General features: G+C 52.8%; 1 protein-coding gene across 3 annotated transcripts in view; it reads right to left on the bottom strand.

Annotated features, from left to right (window-relative positions):
• The window catches only part of NTM (neurotrimin), an 826,130-nt gene that overhangs the window by 25,064 nt on the left and 786,908 nt on the right, over nt 1-14,158 (bottom strand). For all 3 annotated transcript variants that reach the window (XM_074356875.1, XM_074356873.1, XM_074356874.1), the window contains one exon: nt 1,500-1,634. In XM_074356875.1, the coding sequence (XP_074212976.1) occupies nt 1,500-1,634 (135 nt within the window). The remainder of the gene's footprint in view (nt 1-1,499; nt 1,635-14,158) is intronic.

Below are 14,158 nucleotides of genomic sequence, written 5' to 3'. Positions count from 1 at the left end.
ACACGACCTGGAACCATTCAATTCCTATCCAAAGCTCAGCTGCAAGAAATAACATTCATGGGGAATTGCCTGAAGGATTTACAGCTCAGCCCTTCTTCTAGGTATTCCAAGCTGGGTCCCAGAATCAAGCCAGACCAAAGCAGACCGATGCACTTGGCCTGCGTCCCTCTCAGGTCTTTGCCAAACCACCCTGGGCAGCTCCAGCAGTGCGCACCGATGCCCATTGTGGAAAACAGCCATGAGCACCTGCGGTTCTATTTAGCGCAGCAATGGTGCACCTGAGGCTGCTGCGCTCGCTTCGTGGGGACCGTGAACTGAAATTCTTTTGGGGTCTCAGTACCAGAAGAAGCAGTGTTTCTCCCAAGCAACTAATTTGCTTCTGTCTTCTGGACATAAACGTCAAACCAGACGATGTTTCCCCTCTCTGCTTTAGAAACTCGACGCCATGTCCTGGACCCACGTCTGACCACCTCCTGGTCTATGCACCGTGTGCCGACTCACCCCTCGATCTCACATAGTCCCTACATGGGTTTTCCCTTTGTTACATTTCCTTACTCTTTAGGTTTGTCTTTATTAACTGTAAGTCACCCTACGTCGTTTTGAAACGAAATCGTATTTGGGTACAAACAGTGTTAGTGTTGACATACAGGTTTCCTTGCTCTTAGAGTGTTGTGCGTTAATTAGGTTCAAATTGTAAGAGAAACCACAATATGAGTCAAGAACGGGCAATCCCCAGAACACAGCACTCTTCCTCTGCCTCCACCTCTCCCACGTTTCGAAGGACAAAGGCTGCTTCGCTGCTGGTGTAGTTCCCGGGTTCTATTCTGTCCTAAGCCTTCCCGGCACAGGCACAGCAGGGAAAACTTTCAGAGCATCTTAGAGAACCGAGTCTGTGTACAGAGTGGGGAACCCAGAGGGGGCAGCGTGAGCAGCGGGGAGGGCCGAGCAGGACGAGGTCGGAGAGAGTCTGGATGGTAAAGGAGGATGCGGGTCCTTTATTAGCAGAACTCAAGTCTAGAGATACGCCCTCTAATGTGCGTATGATGTGTCTGTTCATCTATTTATCCTTCGAGTACGGATGTACACCACGTCCATCAACATATCTAATTGGAAAAGCGTGAGATAAAATAAGTGCAGAAATTACAATGTTTCCTCCATACTCATTTTTTCCCTCCCTATTAAGGAGTTGACTGTCTAGAGGCTGAGAAACTTGGGGATGTTACGAGTAAAGCATGGGGAAAATTGGGATTCAGAGACACGGTTGTATAAATTATGCACTGACTGTCACTGAACGATCTTTCGGGAATGGAAGTCAAGTTTGGGATTATATTAAATTACTTTCAGTTCCAATTTATATCTATTTTTAAATTTAGCATTTGGACTCGCTGCTCTTGGAGGCAGCAGTGGCCCGCGATGCGGCACCGGTTCCCAACCCCCGATCCAGCTGTCCGCTGCGGCCCTGACGCACGTGCAGGGTGGGGGTTCAGGAGACGACTTACAGTTCACCGTGACCTTGACTCTCCGGACCACCGGTGCAGCCACGTCGTTGGAGGCGCTGCACTCGTAGTCCCCCGACTGCTCCCGCGTGATGCCCTGGATCTCCAGGTACTCGTCTTCGCTCACAAAGCCCACAGCTGCCGGCGTGCGGTGCAGCAGGAGGAAAAACACCAAAGGTATAAAGTTAGATGACCAAGCACGAATTGGTTCTGTCTGTGGAGCATTCTGCCACTTGTAAGTCCGGATTCCTGGGAGCGACGCCTGCCCTCCCTCCGCCGTCTCCTCTCCCTCCCCCACCATCACCTTTTCTTGGCTCCCCAGGGGACCAGCTGGAATGTTCCTGTTCTGACCTGGAGGAGGGCAATGCCCAGAGAATGACCAGTCCTCCATAATTGATTCACATTTCTGACATTTACACGGCCTGGATCTTACCAAGCAGTCAGGCTCCGGGATCTGAGCTAAGCACCTTTGGGTGAATATTAACTTTCTGGTCTTCAGGAGTCACCTAGCCCGAGCCTTGAGATGCAGAGCTGGTGACTGCGTCCCAGACCGCAGGTCAGCTGGAAGCACCACACTGGCCATCGCGCGCACACGCGCACACATGCACACGCACACGCACGCAGACACACACGCACAACAAACACATGCACACCACGCACGCACGCACAACAAACACGCACACGCACAACACACACGCACACACGCAACACACATGTGCACGTGCATGCACACACACGCAAGCGTGCACACACGCGCACAACAAACACACGTGCATGCAAAACACACGTACACGCACACCCACGTGCACGCACTCGCACGCGAACGCACATCCACACACGCACGCACTTGCACGCACACCCACACATGCACGCACACACACGGAGCCACGAAAGGAAGTGGAAATGGTAATAAAATAATTTTAAATTTCTGTTTTTTGATTTAGACACTCAATTAAATCAGCAGAAATCAACTTTCTAAACTTCGAGCTGCTGGAGCTGTTGGGTACAAGATCCTGAAGACAAGGCGACAAGGGGGGCTGCACACCCCGCCCGCACCCACGGCAGCAGGAAGGAGCCGGAACACGAGGCTGCGAGTCTCACGGCCACGTCCCCATCCTGAGACTCTGTCTCTCATTGAAGACTTGTGAGTAATAATAGCAACCCTCTACCCACCCGACGTCCAGCCCGAGGTCCGGCTCTGAGCCCGTGATTACGGAAGGACCGTGACAGTGCAGCCTACAGGACAGGCGCCACCGTTCTCTCCCAGTCGCCCCGAGCCTGACCGCCCTGCGGAGAGCGGACGACGACATAACTGAGCACATCCCAGGGACACCTGCCTCCTCTGTCAAACGAAGACGGTCGGTGCGATGGTGCGCCTCACGTGACCTGGGGTAGTTGTAAGAGTGAGGCGGGTGCTGTTAACAGTTATTCTGGGACAAGAAGCAGAAGCGGAGACTGTCCCCAGCAAACGGAAGACGTCTTCCCTGGATCAGTTCACATTCAGTCCTAACACCTCACAGGGCTGTCTGGAGGAAGAAACGAGAGCCACACACGTGCAACGCTCCTGCGGCCCACCTGCTGCTGAGCGAGCGACCCTGTAACTGCCCGGAAGCCCGGGCTCGGGCGCAGCGAGGAGGGGCCCTGCATGACCGGAACGGGGGGCAGGGGGCTGCCTGCCCACTCTCCACAGCCCCCTCCCCGTATCTGCTGTGCTGGAGCACGGAAAGGACAACAGTGAGAACCCGACATGATGTGAGCGGTGTGTACACTAGGGCTGTGTGTGCTCTGTGACGTCGCTAAGGCCACCACTTTTGTCAAGATAATGACAGCAGCAGCACAATGACCCACAACACAACAGCTCTCCGACACAGAAGGACCGCCACCCGCCCAGCGCTGCCAGCACGCCTGGGCCATGACCAGTCGCTGCCACCGTCCAGGGCTAGGTCCAGCCTGAGCTTTTCCCAGCGATCTTCGTGGCCTGTGGGACCCACAGCTGCTCCGTGCAGAAGCTCCCTGCCCCTCCCACCTACAGGAGAGTTACAGGACGGCCGATGTCCATCACCGCGAGTGAGCAGGAGTCACTGAATTCACAGGGAGGACCAGGCACCTGCTGATGAGTGAGAAATGGGACCAAAACGTCCCGGCTGTGGGGGGGGGGGGGGGAACCAGCAGGAGCTCACAGAGACTCACAGTCCCAGCCAGCGAGCGCCGTCCACACGTCACAGGAGCCACAGTTGTCACTGCTTCCTCAGCATCCTTGGGGGGAAAAGTACTAACCTCGATTTTAGGGAGGGCGAAGGAAATGAGGAGGAGGGGCTTGGATGGAGAGTTGGTGATGCCTTTTATGTGTCGTCCTTGTTTATTTGCACCCAGCCTCAAGCCTGTGCTCGGCAGGTCTCCCCTGCTGGAATGCAGTAATTACCGTGCAGAGCATCGCCGAGACCATGTCACACTTAATATCCCCATTAATTTTAAATGGTGGTCCTTGGTACATATGTGTGGCAGTTGGTGTCATATTTTAATTAGGCTTGCCCTACACCATCTGAAATTAATAATAGCACGGATTACCAGTGTAATTTATAAATTAACAGTGCCGTAGCATGAGGGAATACATTAGCTCCGGACAGCTGTTTTTGGACTGAGCTCCAGTGTTGGAACAGTGACTGGGAGGACCTCAGATCACCCGGGAGGCTGCGCACCGCACCTTCAAAGCAAGGACACAACACGACGCGGGGTTCTCTGGGTCTCTTCTTCTCTGCGATGAGAGACCACGCGTCCGCGTTAATTCTGCCGTCCAGCCACGCTCTTGTGTGAGCTCCGTAGGACTCACAGGACCCGAGCTTCGAGGTACCTGCTACATGAGTGCCCAGATGGAGAAGTTGAGAGGATCGCTGTCACGGACGGAAGTAGTAGGGCAATCGCAATCAAACCTTACCCAGCTTTTGAGGGGACACGTGTGCTCGGGTATGGGAGGTTTAATGTCTTACTATCAGGCGGTTTCATGTAGGGAAGGAAGTTAGACGGCTTGAGAGCTGGGGAAGGTTCATGTTCTCCACGGGTCTAGGTCAGTGTTACCAGAGGGAGAGGGTTTACGCTTAAGCCATCTTGCAAAATCCAATGAAGCGTGATCTTACTGTCATATGTTCCACAGACCAAAAGCACAGTTGTAGAAAAAGCACAATCATTGCTCATACATTTTTTCTATGTCTGCTCTCTGATTAAGTTGGAAAAGGCAAATGAAAGGTAATTTGTATATAGTAAAATGCTTTAAATATTTTAGCTTTCAGTGTCATTATTGTCACCTTTTTTCCCACATACTTTTTTCTTGTTTTCCCTCAGCTAGAAGCAAGCATAGCAACGCTGGAGAGAAAGACAATCAGGGCGCACAGAACAAATTACACTTTGGATCACCAGAAATGAGGTTTCTTTAGGTAATGCTCACACACGTGAACAAAAAACGAAAACAAAAACACCCCCCTCTAAACTGAAACCTGAATTTATAGAGTCCATGATTCAAGGGAAGTTTTCCTTTAATAGCATTTGTGCTCCGGCTCTGAAGTGATTGAGGCTTTGTCGCTTGAATGGAGAGCTTACAAAGAACATTAGAAGAAATAAAAAGGGAAAAAAGGTCAACAGAGCTGGGACACAGGCTGATTTCAGTCGATCTGCCTGGAATAGTTGTCTGAATGTAGAGTGTTAGATCCCACCCTCACCTACGAAATCAGAATCTCCTGGGATGAGAGTATTAATAATTTCACTAGGAAATTCTCATGTATAACTAAGTCTGGGAATTAGTGGCTTCGGTCAATTCTGTATTTTCTCGCGTGGGAAGCTGGCTAGCGGCAGCACGCCAGGTGTCCCAATGTCCCCACACCGCTCCTGCAGCCATTACGTGCCTTCCGGTGCTTTCTTCACACCGTGCGCACTGCCTTATTTTCCCGTGCACCTGAGACTCTGACGGCAGGGACCACGTCCTGGACATCTCGGGCTCTCAAGGTGCCTGGAAAAGTAGTTCACATAATCTGAAATTTGTCAACTTCTTGTGAATCAACTGACTGACGGACAGGCTCAGAATGGCAGGCCAAATCTAATCTAAAAAAAAAAGTCAGGGGGACTCTTGCCCACCCAACCTCAAGTGGCTCTTCTCCCAGGACAGCGCCACCTCTGGTCACTGCTTTTAGCAAAATACTTCTATTTCTTGACTTTGAACAATACCACTGTTAGTGTCCTAACAGAAGACTTTCTTTAAATAAGTGATTTTAAAAGGTTTATCGAGTGGTTAGTATAATGTATATTTAATCTTGGGGCCGATTATTTCCTCAGGGGAATGCATGCTTAATTTAAGAATGTGGATCGATGGGGAAGTGTGATTTAGCCATCAGAATTTGTTTCCCAGCCAGCTTTTCAGGAACACTGCTGTTTCACTAAATGGAACCTCACAGTCCAAGCAGGGAAATGAAGCCAGGTGGACACGTGACGCTCACGTCTGCCCCCAAACCCCCAAAGCAGACTCACTCTCTCCCGAGGGCTGAGCTCAGCACGCAGTTCACGACGAATCGAAGGGCACAGACCGCTCTGCGTGAGCAGCGCCCCTCGGGGAAAGGGCACCCCAAGTCTCTGAGTTCGTGGACTGGGCTTTAAAATCTTCACAGCTGAAAATGGCACCAGCCGTGATTGCCGTTTTTATCACACGCCACACGAGCTCGTCATGGGGACAGCTGCGGCTACCGCAGAGGAGCGGACACAGCTGTCTCCTTGCTTCATAGTTTTACAGCGTGCAGACCAGCTGAGATAAAAATCACTGGGCCCCAGAAACTGAAAAAAAAAAAAAAAAAGGAAAAGACAAGGCAAGACAGAGTAGAGAATTGTGGAATTTGAGAGCTGGGAGGATCATTTAAAACCTTAGCTCAAACACTGACTAGCAGTAGAGCAGAGCGCTCGGCACTCTGAGCCGAGGTGTGACTGCTACCAGCCCTCGGAAGCCCAAGGCACTGATTTGAGGCCTCAGGGAGAAAGCAGTCGGGCCAGGGCTACAGACGATGTGCTCCCGGGAGACACTGGGGGTGGGCGGTGGCGCTGGGAGATCCGATGTCACCACCTGCCGATGGCCCTGGGGACGCCTCCGCCTCCCTCATGGCTCCGCCTGAGAGCTGCCCGCAGCCGGGGGCCCTGCGCCTGCAGCCAGCACTGCTTCAGAACAGACCCTGACTCTCCTCCTACCTGCAGAGGGGGTGGTGAGGGGCTGCGTGGAGGGGCCCTGAGAACGAAGCAGGGGAAACGGAAGGGAAGCCCAGGGTCTCCAGGCGGGTGGATGGGCCCTAGGAACCATCTGAAGGGGGCACTGGGCAGTCCTGTGCTGCGGGGTCAGGCTGGGGGCACACAAAGCCCGCACAGCGGTGGCTGCTGGAAAAGGGTGAGATGACCGGTGTTAAAATTCTTTCCAAATATGACAGTAATTACCGTTGAATTACCTACCTAGACTAGCTTCAGAGGGCCTGGTATTCAGCTGGAGCAAAACGGTGGGAGGGTGGCTGGCGGCCCCGCACTGCTTGCCCCTGGCTGTGCTGTGGCCAGGGCGGGGCCCTCGTGTCTGCACGGTGGTGGGGGTGGGGCGGCAGATCCTACTGGCTGACAGTTCCCTTCTCCAAGCCTCAGAGTCCTCTTCTTTAAAACGGGAAAACGACCCCACCTTACAGGGTTATCGTGAGCGCTACAGAAGCAAGTACTGCAAAGCCCTCGGCGTGTCGTGGGCTCCCAGTAACTGCTAACTATCACGGTTACTAATGCTGACACCACGAGGCAGCTTGAGCACTTTTTAATAGTCAGGATCGTTGATACAAGAACGTCTCATCGTGCAAATGAACGAATAATCAGATCTCTGCTTTTCTAGGGGGGACTTAACAATGATAAACGCTAGAGGCTTCACCACAGATCCCGTATGCGGAAAGCTCTACTCTGTGCACTTAAAATAGGATTCGGTTGATAAGGGGTACAATTTCTCAGGGTCATTTCTTCTAAGAAGGCAGGTGCAGCTGCAGAGCCCACGTGAGAACAGCTGGGGGCTTAAGAAATGGCTCTAATTTCACAACTGAGAATAAGAGGCTATAAACGCATTTCAACACGTGTGTATCTTCCTCCTTGACCTTTCCTTTGGCCGCAGAAAGCACGGCTGGCAGAAAGGAGCATCTGACAGGATGAGTGAATTTAAAAGATCTCTTTCAGAAAGCAAGTTCTGGAGGGCCCAAACCTGCATTTTTCCTGCCCCCCTCACTGAGGTACAGCTTCCATGGGTCGATGAGAATACGGCCCAGCAAACACAGGGGCCGAGGCTGGGAGCGGGGCAGGCTGGATGCTCCATGAGATGAGAGCAAGCTTCCTGAAGCCTCCGAGCCGGGTGCTGGTGGGCGGGAGCCGATGACTTCGCGGTGCCCCTAGGTCACCACCTCCCTGCAGGGCTCGGCGCTGTGTCTCCTGCGCAGGGACTTCCCTCACTCCTGCAAACCTAGCGCCTCGCTTCCCTCAGCTTTCTGGTTGACACCTAAGGACTGGCTGTCACAGCTCTTTGGTACCACGTCCTGCACACAGAAGGGAGAGTCCCTCAGACCTTCACATCAATCCATCATCAAGCAGGAATTAGAGACGCGATAAAACATTACATAAACTGAATGTGACCCTCCCTGCACATCATCCATCTGTCTAGAGGTACACGTACTAGCAAAACAGGTAACATAGAGCCGACATATATTAAGACCAGTGGTCGCCAAGGGTCAGTGGAGAGGGATGAATGAACAGACAAAGCCCCGAGGAGCTTCAGGGCAGAGAATCTGTGCTGTACGACCCTGTGATGGTGGGTACACGTCTTACACATCGGTCAAACCCTATAGATTGTATAAGACCAAAGTGAACCCTCGTATGAACTGTAGGCTTCGGGTGACAGTGATGCGTCAACGTAGGTTCATGGACTGTCACACAAGTGCTGCTCTGGTGGAGAGTGTGATGGTGGGGGACACGGTGCTGTGGGAGGGGCGGGCAGGGGGCATATGGGTTTCTGTACTTTCTGCTCAATTTTGCCGTGATTCTAAGACTTCTCCGAAGAATGAGGTCTTTCTTGGAAAGGCAATGCACACAAGAAAACAGTTTAAACTTCACCAGCTTAAAAAGTGGCATGGGAACGTGTCAGCTGCCAACAGCCTCTAAAGCGTGGAGACCACCTTTAGGGCCTCGTGTTGGGCAAACATGTCTCAGGTCAACACCATCGATGTTCACCAAGAGAAAGATACACAGAGCATCATCAAAATAAAGTTCCAGGGCTTTTGAGGGGGTTTTGGCCAAAAAATAAAAAGACTCATTTGATAGTTGAAACCAAACATATGTGTATGTTTGAATATACATGCATGAAATGTAACATATTAATTAGTTTATGAGTCTATAGAAAGAAGAAATAGCTCCTTAATTTTTCAAGTAGGGGGTTTTCTGGGAGTAACCTTTGGCTTTGTATTAAGGAGGAGCCGCAGCCCAGAACGTAGTTGTACGAAAATGAGCCCTTGCGCTGCGCTGAGCCGGGCCGTGTGTGCCTCTGAGGCCCGCCCCTCCCCTCACGATGGGACGGGGTCCTCCCCGCAGCCGTGGCCGCGGCAGCCGGCTGGGCCCCAGGGTGTGAGCACCGTAGCCTGTTCGCCAGCACCGTCAGCTCAGCGCTGCGTGCAGACCCTCTTACGGGTGATGATCTCAAGTCAGAAAGCACACAGCTGGGCGTTTGGGGTTTGCAGCTTGCTGTCTGGAACCTGGGTATTTGCAGTAGTGCAGCTGATGGCTGCTAAAAAAAAAAAAAAAAAAAAGATAAAGAAAGAAATCAGCTTTTGATTTGTAAACTCAGCCAATTTGATCTGAAAGACATTGATAGGGATAAATATAGAACCCCGTGGTGTCACATCCCCTCCATATGTTGGCTGTTTGCTCTCGCTTCCTCTAAATCTCTAGAGACAGAAGCCGGCACTGAGCGCTGCAGGATGTGAGGTTGCTTTGAAATTCCTGGTCCAGACTAGTTTAAGGGAATTCATGCTACTTAAGAAGCCCCTACGGGGCTAAGGTTCTCCTGACTCCATCATGCGCACAGGTGGTCTGAAGTCCACCTGCTGGGGGTCACCTTAGCCACCTGGTCCGGGACTGCCTTGGAAAAGCAGGGCTGTCTGTACCTGAGCCGGGAAGACAATTTCTGGATTCAGAGCAGGAGTTCTTAGTCTGAGAGCTGTTGAACTCTCCCACCAGGGGTTTCTGAACCTCAGGAAATGACACCACGCACGTGTGTCTACATGGGTGTGTTTTCCCTACCGCAAGATTCACTCCCTTCTGTAAAGGGATCCAAAAGGCGCGCAGGATGCAAAAAGATGCACATCCACCTTTCTGTGGTCCTGCGGTTCACCCCCAAGTGATGGGACAGGACCAGATCCCCACCAGCCCCCAGCCCTGCACGGAGAAAACAGAGAACTCCTCCAAATACAACGGATGGTCGGAAGAAGAAATGAGTCGAGAAGTGAAGTGCAGCCTTGTGCATGTTTCATTAAAGATGCTGTGGAGGCTGGAGAGCGAAGTGACTTGTAAATCCTCCTTTTGAAGAACAGATATGCTGGCAGAGGAGTGTTTTTTTTTCCCCTAAACGAGGGGGGTTATCCTCCCACTAAGACTTAGAATGAAAGGAAAGGAGTGTGCAGGGTGCCATCTGCCCCCCTGAGACCCACGACCTTTGGGCACCAACCAGAGGCCTGGTGGACTCATGGGGTGGGGGGCGATCTCAGCTGCAGGGCAGAATGAAGGGGTCGGGGGCGATCTCAGCTGCAGAGCAGAATGAAGGGGTGGGGGCGATCTCAGCTGCAGGGCAGAATGAAGGCTCCGCTGAAGAATTCCTTGTGTTGGTGACTGTACCCACGGGGCCGACACTCAGAGACAAAATGACCTCTCGAGGGGAGAGAGAGAGGGGGAAGACAACCTGGGATGGGTGGGCTCCCGTCTCTGGTTTAGACAATTTAATGAGTACATTCAGATTAGATCCGGAGAGGGAACTGCAAGGTCCCGCCCATCGGCCCTGGAGATGGGACTGCCTGCCTGCACTTCCGGTCAGCCTGGGCAGGACACAGGCAGCCCACGTGGACAAGAGGACAAAACGACGTGGACGTGCCTGTGGCACAGCAGGAAGCCTGATGCTGTAGGATCATTTGGGCCCAGAGAGAAAGGGAGGCGTGACCGAAAGGCTTGTGTGCGCCGTATCTGATCGCAGCCCTTGGACATGTTTAACATGATAGAATCTTCTGCAAATAGCTCTCAGATCTCTCCGCCAGCAAAGCTGCTTGCTGGTGACTCACCCCGGCTGAGCACGTGCGAGGCCCTGCCCCCGGTCCGTGCCCGCCTCCCACCTCCGATCCCAGCGTCCCACTGCACACAGGTGGACCATCAGTCACACCGGGGAGACGTGGAGAGAGGCACGCGCAGAAGGGCCTGATTTACTCCTTCATCAGCTCCGCGGCTGACGCTCCTTCTGCCCCTTCCGCTCCTGGGAGGGCCAGCTGGAGGCAGGCGCACCTGCGTCCGGACGGAACACAGTGTGAGGAAACAAGGCAACCGTGATTCCGCAGAACAGGCCCGGTGTTTCTGAATCCTGATCAGGGCTCTTTCTCCTGGGAATTATGCAGCCTTGATTGCATCGCTGGGCCTTGGGGCCCTTGTTGTAAAGTGTGGCTACGTTTCCACTCCTCACAGGAGGGGTCGGAGAGTTGGACGGGGGGGTGCGAGCAGAGGCTCCGGGCGGCACGTGGGAGACGGCAGAGGAACATCAGAAGGAGCAGACTCCAGGGGGCGTGGGGCCCTCGACCCTCGAGTCATGCATCCCTAAGGTCCAGCGCTCTGCTACCTCTGTCCCCTCTTCAGGGTCAGTCTGTGCTCTGAGACCCCAGTCCTGCCACCTGAGTTACAGCTCTGCCCCTGCCCTGCGTCTGCGCCTGGCGGGACTGCCGGCTGACCGCCTCACTTCTGTGCATCCCAGACACCCGGGGCTGGACTCCCCTCCTCTCCCCTCAAACCTGCTCTTCCCCCATGTCCACTGGTCTCTGCTGGTGGCCGAGCCTGCTCCGCCTCCTCCTAGATAAAAAAGCGTCACGTGAGATTCTCCCCCTTTGGCTCACTACTCACCGTCCATCAACCAGGCCTGCTGTTTTTACCCCCTTCGGGTTTTCAAATCGATTTTCTTCTCCCCATCATCGCCAGCTGTTAATTCCATCCCTCGCCTCCACTCTGGATTCTTCCAATACCCTCTTGACTGCCCCGCCGCCTCCCGTCTCAGATTGATCATTGTCAAAACAATGGCCACAAATAGAAATCCACCTCCCCCTGCTTAAGACCTTGCACTGCCCACTCCTCCTGGCCGTGGTGCTTACAAGCTCCTTCTGAGCCGACTCTTGCCAACATGTTTAGGTTCTTCTGCGGCTGACTCCTTTCTCCCCACGCCCACTACGTGCACCAGGGAAGCTCCTAAACCCTAGGCTGTATATCTGTGCGCTGCACCCTCTCCTTCGCCTTCAGGACCGTCTCAGCTCTCGGTCAGTCCTTTGGGAGCCCTTTCTTGAAAATCAAAACTGCTTACCTCCTCTCTACCCAGAGAGGCATCACTTTTTTTTTACTTTTTATTTACTTCTATTTACTTTTTTGCTGTTGTTCCTGTGTTGCACTACCGCACTGCATTGCTGTGTAACTACATATGTTTACCTCCTTAAATTTATGAGAGAAGGGACATTTATTTCTGCATCTCCAACATCTGTAGCAGCGCTAAACACAGAGAAGGCAACAAATGGTCAAAGACGGAATGAATGAATGGACCGTCACTTTGGTGGCTGGTCTAGTTGTCATAATGAACTACTTAAACCTTCTTTGGTGACTTTTAATAAGATAGCAGATATCTACCTTTTAAGTTTTTTTTTTTTTTTTTCTGATAAAGGATTGGACACATAAAGAGACCTCTCAGGCCTCTGAAGGTTGCAGTGTTTTATTCCACAGTTCCTAAGGGGGGTGAAAACAGCCTTCATAAAGCTAGACCTGGAGAGAAAAGGAAACGAGCCGGGTTTGGCATCTCTACAAACACCCTTAGTTCAAAGCTCTTGTAGCTAATGTCCCCGCCTCCTCCGAATGAATTAGAATGTGTCAGAAGCATCTAATCAGAAGTGTCTCGGAGAGCTTTCTCATGTCATCATCCATACGGCTGCATTTTTTTTTTTCTGGGTGGAATCAGCTTGGTGATTCAGCTCTGTCTATCGCAATTAGTAAAGGACTGATTGCAGGGAGTGTGATGAGGGCCTTTACCTTTCTGGGATAGGCAGGCAGGGAAAAAATGCTGGGATCCACACAAAACGGGCCTCAGCAGAAGAACGGGCAGCCCCTGCAGTAGAAACACTGTAACAGGCACTCCCGAAGCAGCTCAATGAAAGGACGGAAGCTGGCGATGGAGGACGTGGAAGAAGCAAGAAAGAGCTTGAACTTGAACTTGGCCTAACAGGGCAATACCCTGCTGCAGCATCAAAACCTCCGTGAGGAACCCCGACACCTGCTTCAAGAAGGGTGACACCTAAAATGCACAAAGATGGACAAGTGTCCTCGTTCTTACACGTGCTCAGGACTTCCCTGCCCCCCGTCCCTCTCAGGACCCCAGGGCGCTGCCTGTAACTGACACGCTGAGTTCTCCTCCGACTCCGTGCGTCCTCATCAGCTCAGCGCCACTGGCTTCCAGCCTAGGCACGCTCTTCCTTTCCCACAATTCCGAGGGATGTGACAAAGGAACCCTTTGGTTTGATGACCTGCTGAAATGTCATTGGTCCTTGAAGCGAACAATCTAACAATCGTAACTGAGGGGCCACAAGTGATTCTTTACTTCTGTTCTACTTCTCGACTTCAGGAGACTGCCTGCCACCTCCAAGACCTGACCGGCTCCTTCCACGGTGCAGTCGGGGAGGGACAGGGGCTCGTGAGTCAGTCAGTGGAGTCAGCGGCTGGTGAAGAAAGGCTGGCGGTGGGTGGGGGGAGGGAGAGAGAGAAGAAGAGAGAGCGGGGAGCAGGAGAGAGAGGGGGAGGGCATGAGCAGATGATAAAGTCACACGTCAAACACAAAAAGCAGGCAGAAGGCTAGTGTTTCTTAAAGGCAGTCACCCAGCCGTGCAGGAAATCAGAAGCGCGCTCCCATGACTACTACGTTGTCATCAAAGCTCAAGGCCATTGTCGGCCCCCCAGGAGTCGTCAGCCATAACCAGTCTTGTACGAAGCCTTGTGGGAACAGCTGGCCTGAACACCACGAGCATCCCATGATGCGTCCGAGACCCCGGCGTCGGCCTGAGGAACCACTCTCCTCCCCGGGACCCTCACGACTGACCCCCCAGAAGAGGGTGGGCAGACGTCGTCTGTGAAAGGCCACACAAATGTGTCAAGCCTGGAGGCCTCTGTAGACTTTGTGACCTGTCACTGCACTCACTCACTGGAAAATACCCCCCAGGTCTTCACCTCCACTCCTGAGCTGCCCTAGCTGCCTCCCAGAACAGCCGTCTCTCTCCCCTCCCACCACAAGCCGGTTCCTCCTTTGGTCTGCGAGTTCCTCCCGCCTCACCTTTCGAGGGCCTCACCCCATCGGT

The sequence above is a fragment of the Camelus bactrianus genome, chromosome 33 (genome assembly GCF_048773025.1).
Source record: "Camelus bactrianus isolate YW-2024 breed Bactrian camel chromosome 33, ASM4877302v1, whole genome shotgun sequence".
In the NCBI taxonomy this organism is placed as follows: Eukaryota; Metazoa; Chordata; class Mammalia; order Artiodactyla; family Camelidae; genus Camelus; species Camelus bactrianus.
This window is presented reverse-complemented; position numbering and strand designations above follow the sequence as displayed.